Genomic DNA, 10155 nt, shown 5'->3' on the forward strand with positions numbered 1-10155 from the left:
AAAAAGTACATTCTTTTCTTTAGAAATGTGGTGAAGTAAAAGTAAAAGTTGTCGAAAATATAAATACAAAAGTAATGTACAGACACAACAAAAAACTAAGTAGTACTTTCAAGTACTTTTACTTAAGTACTTTACACCACTGATCTAAATGTAGCAGCAGCACAGTCCATTTCCTCGACATACACATGCATTGCATAGTCATCGTTCAATTGACATTGCTGTTAGTGCTTTGAAGATACTGTACATGCATGGGCTCGTTTGTCAGTCACATTCTAAGTGCAGTAAGATAGGTTACGGAGAGGTTGTGGAGAAGTTGCCGAGGCGTTTACGTCCCCCCCACCTCATAACAGGGCCGTGTGCTGATTGGAACAGGTGAGAAGGGGGGGATTGATGTCAATGGCGTTTTCATGGCAAACAGCTGGACTGGTTTATTCAAACACACCCAAGGGCGGGCGTGCAAGGGGGGAGTTGGGGGGACCGGGGGGGGAGCTGACCTGAGAATGACACCCCGGGAGGCGGGTTTAGGGGCCATTTTACGACCAGGGGAGCCCAGACTGGAGGGGAGCGCTCGTTTATTTTAATCCTCACAGGAGAGGCGTTTCACCGTGCTGAGGCTCCAGCTCTGCAGCCTGCAGTGGACGAGAACAGATGCCACCGCACCAAATTAGCTAAAGGAGGATATTTTAGTTGTTGGGGTTGTTCTTTCTTGAGCGCATTCCTTGTGTTTTTATGTGTAAATTTGATGGTGCTTGGTGGTGAGGTAGTATTTGTAAAGTTGTGGATCAGGGTTGGGGTCAATTCCATTTCAATTCATTCAATTCAGGAAGTGAAAGTAAAGTGAAGGCTTTTCAATGCAATAGCTCCTGAGATGATTGAATTGAAATGGAATTGACCCCAACCCTATTGTGGATACCCTGGCTGTATCTAGAAGTGCCTACTTCACTACACGCTAAGCATACAAGTTCATATCACACAAAGCTGTCGTAAAACAATGTTTTTCTTCGGTAAAAACAACGTTTTTCAAAAGTGGAGGGTTTTTACGACACGTCTAGTCAGAAGAATAGGCCTCCATTGTGGGAGTGGGAGCTAGAGAGGGGTGGATAGTCACACTTATTGTGCGGTGGGAAGCGGAGGGCTAAAGCAGGGACATAAACGCAGTCCCATGGTGTGAAGGGTTCGCGCAGGGGTGAAACTTTTAACTCCCTAACAGAGGACGCAGCCTTGGTCGCGCCGCATGGCACTCTGTTCCCCCTTTCATTGGCTGCTTAAAAGGTGGCGCTAGGGGGTGTGTGGTGGCGGCCGGGCTCCCACACAACAGAGCGCCCCACAGCCTCTCCACCCCTCTCTCTCCCTCTATCTCCCTCTCCTTTTGAGACCCTAACACTACATACACCCCCTGTGCTCCCCACCATGATTCGTCACAGTATCATCAAGGATATGTCCTTCTTGTGGTTTTTGTGGAAGCACACTGCCCTAAGGGACTTTGCACCTCATTTGTCAAAGCTTTGTTGAAATTAAAGTAATTGGTTCCCCTTTATTTTTATGGTTCTATCATCCAAAACATCACCTAATAGCCACCTTTTATTGCCTGATAGATACACAGTATGTTATTACACTGAAAAAGCATGCGGCTCTAGATAGGCTTCATCATATGACTCGGTTTTCTAGTTCAGTTTGGGCCTCTTCTCCGCACTTCTCTCTTAGTATCTTCCTCTCCCCGTCATCTTCACCCCCCACTCCTCCTCCCACTCCTCCACCTCCCTCCCGCCCCCTGCTTCTGCCTTTTTTTGGGCCCTGCTGAAAGGAGTGTTGTGGCTTTTGTTTTCCTGAAAAGGAAACCTGTTCCTCCCCTTTTCGCTTCTCTCTTTTTTTTAGAAGAAAAAGATGAAATGGAACCATCCCACCAGGGGTAAAAAGGCAGAGGGACATAAATCAAGTTGGAACCACTGAGCTTTCACTCCCCGGGTCGGCAGGGGTCACGGGGCGGGTTCACAAAGCTTTAGGCTGAGCAAGACCAGAGTGCTCCTCTGCTGAGGGCGCCGGGTCACGGGGCCGCCAGGGTCGAAGGTCAGGGATCATGCATACCAGAATGATGGCTTTCAAGAGCACAATTATACTTAGAGGGGACGTGTATGAATGTAGGACAACACTCTGCAAACATAGCTATTCCGTAATGCACCTAAGCTATCCCACTGCAGAGAGATTTAGTTGTATGAGCTTTGTTTGGATGTGTGCTAAGGGATGGTACACAAAAAACTATACTAGTACTTGAGGACTTTACTTTATCGGTGCTTGGTGTATTTTATGTAATGAAAAGCTAAATAGAATTTTGCTGTGACATGAAATATTTTGGACTTTTTAGAGACAGTATATCAAGTGTCTACTGTATTGGTCGATATCAAAGAAGTGTATGCTTGCACCAGCAGCGTCCGTTTGCTATGAACTCATAGATATTCCAGGTGTTTGGTTTGGTAAGAATCACAGTTACTGTCCAAGAAGTCATTTTTTTCTTTGAAAGCCACAGTTTAAGAGGAAGTTGAGGTTTCCATGTTCTTTTAGTGAAGTGTAGACCAGACGCCTTGACAACGTCAGGCAACCATCGCTGACAGCAAGCATTTTTTTTCTTCTCATAACGCCAAAGCGAATGAATGCTTTTCCTCTGTGGTCCCAAAACAGTACATTGAAATCATATGCTACTCGCCAGGCCTCATTTATAACGTGTTGCTGTCTTCTCTCTCCTCCACTGCCCTCCCCCCATTCCCTCCTTCCCTCATTCTCTCTCTTTCAGGTTCATCAACGCGAGACGAAGAATAGTACAGCCCATGATCGACCAGTCCAATAGAGCAGGCAAGTCTCCCGTCAAATTTGAGTGGTTTCAATTCATGTGGTAAAGTTGTTTCAATTCAAGTCAACGCAGGAATATGAACTCGTCAAGCCTTTTTTTTTTCAAGGAAACAGGTTCAACATACATTGAAAAAAATCTTGAATTTAATAAAAATAAAACATCTCAAAATGTAAACATAAATGAAAACATAAATGAATCTGTTTTTGACAAAACAAAAACTGTGTACTTCTCCTGCTACTATCTCCAGTCTTGCCCCTTCTGGTCTTCAATGTGTTTAACTGAACGGACGGATTTAACGACGGGAGTGAATGGCCACTATAACCCAGCGGATTAGCCCAGACAAAGACGCTAATCACTTTGACTGGCTAGTCCATTGAAAGTTTAACCTTGGATTAAAAAACAAACAAGGAGCAAGTGAAACTGAAGTTAAAATATGACCAGTCGTAATCCCTTGCTTTTTTACGAATTTAAATTTAATTTCCGAATTTTTACTTTTTGATTAAAAAAAAAAACACATTGGCTACTGTAAAAAGTTGTGGAGTAGGACTTTGGTTTAATTTGTTAGTCTCTCTCTTCCTCTCTCTCCCTCTCTGCTAAAGACAGAGCAGTCCCCTGGCACATGCCTTGTTTTGGAGCTGCTGTAAAATGTATGACCTGTGATGAGGGTTAGGGTTGCATTAGGGGGACTGTGTAAAGTTCAAAGACGGACCGAAGGAGCTTGAACTGTTGCTCTGGCTCATGTAACCAGAAGCAGCTTCTCTACCTGAGGCTGTCTACACTTTATGAAATGAGGGAGACAGAAAGCCGAATCACAGACCGTTTTGTCCTATCCTTCCTCCGCCACTAATTGTTCCATTTATTTCATTTTATTTTTTATTTAACCTTTATTTAACTAGGAAGGTCAGTTAAGAACAAATTCTTATTTACAATGACGGCCTACCCCGGCCAAACCCGGACGACACTGGGCCAATTGTGCGCCGCCCTATGGGACTCCCAATCACGGCCGGTTGTGATACAGCCTGGATTCGAACCAGGGTGTCTGTAGTGACTCCTCTAGCACTGAGATGCAGTGCCTTAGAACGCTGCGCCACTTGGGAGCCCCATAAGTGATAGTGGACTGATTTGAAATGTTTTATTATTATTATTTATTTATTTTATCTTTATTTAACTAGGCAAGTCAGTTAAGAACAAATTCTTATTTTCAATGACGGCCTAGGAACAGTGGGTTAACTGCCTTGTTGTTCCACCAGTAACCTGGTGGAAAAGTAGTTCCTTAATTACGTACTGTAATTATGGTTAGCCGGTTTGCTTAAACGCGTTTAATGAGTCAAAGAGTTGTTATAAGTTACTTATTTCCCATTTACAGTGCTACTGTGTAATTTGAGGTAATTACGTTCTAGTTGCCAGAACAGTAATCTATTTGCTGATATCAAGTTGCTCTTTCACAGCATAGGCCATAAGAACAACTCTTACCAATACATACGAAGTCGTTTGTTAGTAATTAAGCCTATTGATGAAGAAAATTACCTACGAAATGATCTTGTAATTAGAGGATAATAGTGAGAGAATAACGAGGACAGACCAAACCAGGAGAGGGAGGGGGGACGTTTTATGGGGGCGCACCGGTAATTAAAACTTACGCAAGATTCTAATTAGCATTTCCTTCTGTCTCTGCCTGTGTTTTTTTGCCAGTGACTGGAGGAGGGCCCTACACCCCAGATGGTCAACCAATGGGAGGGTTTGTCATGGACGGCCAGACACACATGGGAATCAGACCACCTGGTAAAGACTCCTATCTCTTAACTCCTACGTCCCAGACACACACGTACGCACACACATGCACGTATGCGCACATGCAGGCACACGTGCACGCACACATGCACACACCACTAACACACACACACACACACACACAGACACACAAACCTTTGAGTCCCTCAAACACACACCATGGACCTGACTGGTTCCCATTCCCCCTCGCCTGTTACAGTATAATTTACTAACCCTATCTCCCCCCCACCTTGCAGAGACACAGTCTTGACCAGGTGTGACCGGTCACATTGCAATATTTGCATTAGCTCACCTCAGTAACCCAAATAATGTCTTTGTCCTCTTTATCTCTGTCCCCCTTCTCTTCCCCCATCCTCACTCACACCTCTCTAATTTGTCCCTCTTCTCAACCCCGTAGGGCCCATGGGTGGGATGGGTATGGGCGTGGAGGGACAGTGGCATTACATGTGACCCCTTGCTAACGGACTTGGCACAGAGCCCAAGGGGACGCACTGTAAGTATCAAGCATACACACTAATGTAGAAGTGTTTAGAAACATATTATATTCGTACTTACAATAAAAGTGACTCCAAAATGACAATACGTGATTTACCATTCATTTCTATTGGGCACACAGTAATCTTGAACACAGTCAAAACAAACAGCAAATGCATCCAGTTTGTAGAGTCACAAGCTTGATGTAATCATCGCCTACTAGGAATACGGGGCCAAATATTAAACTTTTGACTACTTTAATACACATACATATAAGTGACTATGTACAAAAAGTGCTGCAATTTCTAAACGGTTCACCCGATATGGATGAAAATACACTCAAATTAAAGCTGACAGTCTGCACTTTAACCTCATAGTTGTTGTCTCATTTTAAATCCAAAGTGCTGCCGTAGAGAGCCAAAACAACAACAAAAATGATGTGTCCCAATACTTTTGGAGCTCACTGTATCATGAAGAATGTATAAGGCATGCATACTAAGTGATATGCTAGCACGGACACACAAATAAAACGTTTCCTGTATATAAATGCAGCATAAAGCTACTGCCACATTGCAGCAGGATGAAAAGGCCCGGCAAAAGCTAATTGACTTTGTCTAAATTAAATATGTATACGCCAGTGGTGTGACCAATTGATTTATTTGACTGGTCATGTGGACAGAAAGAACGACCTTTCATTGCTCCCGCTTCTCACACGCACTGTGGGAAAGAACTTGTTATGGCTGTCCACATTCAAAGGGTCAACCATCTTCTCAGATGTTCATATTTGATGTTTGTTTAGAAACAACGAAAGTGGGTGCTCGATGGAAAACCACAGTGCTAACGAATTTGTCATGTGAAAATTGTTAATGGGGTAGGAGGTGGCATCTGAAATCCTATGGGAACAGAAGACAGACATAGATCAAGAGTCAATCTTCCTCTGCCGTCTATTGAGTGTTAGAGTGGCTAAATATAGACTGGCTAATTAAGGTAAAGTTCTCAAAGACTGCAGGGTCAATTAATCATAAGAGATGTTCTTTTACGTCCCGTTGAATGAATTAATCATTAACGAGGTACATAAAACGTTTTCCCCCTCTTATTTGATTAAGGACTCCAGTTCTGTCATAAGATATTTTCATTAAGCTCGGCGAATGGGGAAGATTAAGCGAGCCGTTTACGGCCTGGACTGGAGAGAGAATGAAGAGAGACTGGAGAGAGAGACTGGAGAGAGAGACTGGAGAGAGAGACTGGAGAGAGAGACTGGAGAGAGAGACTGGAGAGAGAGACTGGAGAGAGAATGGAGAGAGAGACTGGAGAGAGAATGGAGAGAGAGACTGGAGAGAGAGACTGGAGAGAGAATGGAGAGAGAGACTGGAGAGAGACTGGAGAGAGAATGGAGAGAGAGACTGGAGAGAGAGACTGGAGAGAGAGACTGGAGAGAGAGACTGGAGAGAGAGACTGGAGAGAGAGACTGGAGAGAGACTGGAGAGAGAGACTGGAGAGAGAGACTGGAGAGAGACTGGAGAGAGACTACAGAGAGACTGGAGAGAGAGACTGGAGAGAGACTGGAGAGAGACTGGAGAGAGAGACTGGAGAGAGAGACTGGAGAGAGAGACTGTAGAGAGAGACTGTAGAGAGAGACTGGAGAGAGAGACTGGAGAGAGAGACTGGAGAGAGAGACTGTAGAGAGAGACTGTAGAGAGAATGGAGAGAGAGAGACTGGAGAGAGACTAGAGAGAGAGACTGTAGAGAGAGACTGGAGAGAGAGACTGGAGAGAGAGACTGGAGAGAGAGACTGGAGAGAGAGACTGGAGAGAGACTCGGGACTCGGCGGGTTTTTCTAATACGGTCACTCTGCAACATTACTTCGAACCAAAGTCAATTAAAGACTCTTCAGGAGGAGCATTACGCTTTCTTCCCCTCGCGATTATCGAGCTTATGGGTCCTTGGGAAACAGTGCACCTGTCAGTTCGTATCCAAAGCAAGCCATGCAGAAGGCCCCGGACCAAACGACTGTTCCCTGGTCGTTTGGCCCCCTTCTTTCCTTTCTTCTTATTCCGCAAAATTAGCCAAGGCTGGGCAAAATCGTCATTTTCCCTTCCCAGACAATAGGCGATTACGGGCCCACAAATTAACGAGAGTACAGGATTATTCCCCCCTCCGTACAAAATGTTTCTCTCTACCCAAAAACCCCCTCAGGCATCCTTTGGTGAACTTCCTCACTGACCCCTGTGCGTCGCCCTAACACTGCTGGAGGCCATTGTTTAAAGGAGCCTCTCTGGCAATTATTCGGCCGAGGTTTGCTAACATCGTTCCGAGGGGTCAGGGTTGCCATCTTTTGAGGGGAGGACCGGTAAAGGGACTCAGGAGAAAGAAAGAAAACGAAAGAGACGAAAGAGAAAATAAGGCTTCGGGGGCGTTTAGCCTCTGCTCTCCATTGGGAAGTAGCGCCTGTTGATTGGGTCCCCTGGTGTCAGTGAAACAGAATGGGTCAGCCACGCTGCTCTCTTGCTCAGCCGCAGAGTGCTGCACTCTAGCCGGCTCTAAATGCTTGACCAATGGCCTCTTTTTCCTCCCTCCTACTCTCCTTCAAATCATGAACACTGATCTAAGAGTTAGTGGGATAGGGGAAATCCATTTGTCCCGACATGTCACCCCATTGTAGTGCCGCTTCACTGCACACAACACAACTGCTTCACGTGACCTAAAGTAACAGTGCACAGTGCTGTCGTTTTAAACTGACACTACACAGTGTTACAGTGTTAAAGTAACACTACACATTATTATTGCTAAAGTAACATGTACACACTGGTGTTGTTTTCAGTTTTACACATTGTTTTAATTTGTTTTCCCAGCAGAACTGCCAGGTATTCCCGAGGATAGGGTGTCCCATGGTGGGCCGATCAGCACGGATATGGGCATCGCTCTGACCTCCACTGGTGCCCCAACCATCACCTCTACCCTCCCACCAACCAGCCCCGCCACTGGGGCATGATCTCTCGGTGCTGCCCCTCCCTCCATGACTCTTCCGTGACCCAGCGATATCGATTGCGCTGGTGCCCAGCCCAAACTCACCACCATCGCCTGACTGTTTGTCAGTGGGGCTGGTGACCCCCCCCACACACAATTCTCCAACTCCCCCCATTTCCTTAAAGTGGTTCAATTTGAGTAGCCACTGTTGCTGAACCACCACCCTGACTATGAGAGGCCTTGGAAACCCCATCATGCCTTGTGAGGACTTCTTACGTTGTGAGGACTTCCCTTCTGGGGACTACAATTACTGGAGCTCTCCAGTGGATACTTCGATACTGTGTTAATTCAACCAATACAAACAAAAAATTAGTCCTTCACTTTTCCCCCCTCTGCTGCATGGCATGGACAGTTATAGAGGGTGAAGATACTCTTGTCTTGGCAGTGGACTTGTACCAAGAAAAGAAGCCGATGTCTGTATTTCCCGGAGGGTCTTTTTAAAACAACAGACACCCTGGAAACCATTTTTTTAAATAATGAAATTGTTGTAATTCTGGAAAATGACAATAAGGTGAGGCAATAGTGTGCTGTTTACTGTTTTACCACAAACTCTCTGCGGACGAGTAACGATAACTATTGCAAGTGCTCTGGTATTGCTTTGCCGTACTATGCTGTTTTTCAAAAAAAGGACTTGACTTGTCTAATTCACATTATGTGTGTGAGTCTTTTTTCATAGACGTTTATCTCCTACCCCCACGAATCTCTTTGCGTTTGAAAATAAAAAGAAATGACAGGACCAGTTTCTCTCAGTTTGCTGTATGAACACAGAAAGGAACCATTTCAATGCTTTGAGGTCCTGTCATACAATGTATATTATGTGTTAACAAGCTTTGTAACACATAAGTAATTAGAGTGTAATTACAGATTTACTACACAGGTAGCCTATAAGAGTAGTAATTACAGAACTACTACACAGGTATAAGTGCAACTCAATGTAAAGTGCTACCAAAACCCCAGTTAGTAACCCGGACAGTTAGTAGGAGGGTACAGCTTGGTACAGGACAGTGATGGGAAAAATTACACAGTAGATTTCCTGCCTGCCGGCTGCCCCCTTCCCTGCTTCGCCTGGGTAGCTCCATATTTACTGACTAATTACTTTGTTTGACTCGCCGACTGTGGTGGAAAGGGCTTATGCAGACACAGGTTGTGTCCCAAATGGCACCCTACCCCCTATATGGTGCACTTGTTTTGACTAGGACTCATAGGGCTCTGGTGCCATATATTATATGGAATGTGGTGCCATTTGGGATGCATCCACAGTGTTGGTGGTGGGGGTAAGAACAGAGAAGGGTCGCTATCTCTCGCTCTTTGGCTTCTCAGCTGCTGTATGAGGTGTGGCTGAAGGAAGCAGGCTGTTGAGGCCAAAAGGTTATTCTGAATGACGGACGTTGTTGTCACGTCCGAACCCCGACGAGAACAGACCAGGTGGGCTTTGAAGGTCCACTAAATGAACAAGCACATTGCTCTGTCTTCTTGTTCTTGTCTTTAATAAGTCATTATTAGTGTCTTGGAATAATACATTATACACTTGCCTAAGACCTATAGTCTCTCAGGTTTGAATGACAATGTGAGAAAAAAATGTTTAACCAAAATCAACTTAACTGAAAGCTTTGTTGTGGCGAATAGAATGTTTGAGGATACTTGAGGATTTTTCTTTATTTTGGATGATTCGAGGTTATATAGGGAATACCATAATGTGGTATAGATCTGGAACTCCCACTCACTTCTAATAAAATATCTGCTGAAATGCACTTCACTGAAATCCAGCCCCCCCAAAACTGTGGCTACTTTTAATCTTGCAGCAACTGGGACAAAAATATGCTGACACTTACTAAAACATGGTCTTAGACAGAGGCCTACTATTTATATGACATATTGTTATTGTGGCGTCCTCCAGAATGAGAAAAATGGCATGCACTACACTATCCACAACCAAATAGGCTTAATAGTGAGAAGGCCTCGATACAAATGAGTCTTCCTTGGAATTTGAGGGACTGAAAATATGTTGACACTTACTA

General features: G+C 44.7%; 1 protein-coding gene across 3 annotated transcripts in view; it reads left to right on the forward strand.

The window, feature by feature from the left end:
- The window catches only part of LOC106564847 (homeobox protein Meis1), a 35614-nt gene extending 25715 nt beyond the window's left edge, over window positions 1-9899 (forward strand). For 2 of the 3 annotated variants that reach the window (XM_014131302.3, XM_014131304.2), the window contains exons 10-13: window positions 2789-2847; window positions 4538-4627; window positions 5034-5129; window positions 7963-9899. In XM_014131302.3, coding sequence (XP_013986777.1) covers window positions 2789-2847; window positions 4538-4627; window positions 5034-5086 — 202 coding nt within the window. In that variant the 3' untranslated portion in view covers window positions 5087-5129; window positions 7963-9899. The remainder of the gene's footprint in view (window positions 1-2788; window positions 2848-4537; window positions 4628-5033; window positions 5130-7962) is intronic. The other variant, XM_014131303.3, reaches the window with a different exon arrangement.
- The last annotated feature ends 256 nt before the right edge of the window (window positions 9900-10155 follow it).

Source organism: Salmo salar, chromosome 12 (genome assembly GCF_965601325.2).
Source record: "Salmo salar chromosome 12, fSalSal1, whole genome shotgun sequence".
Lineage (NCBI taxonomy): Eukaryota > Metazoa > Chordata > Actinopteri > Salmoniformes > Salmonidae > Salmo > Salmo salar.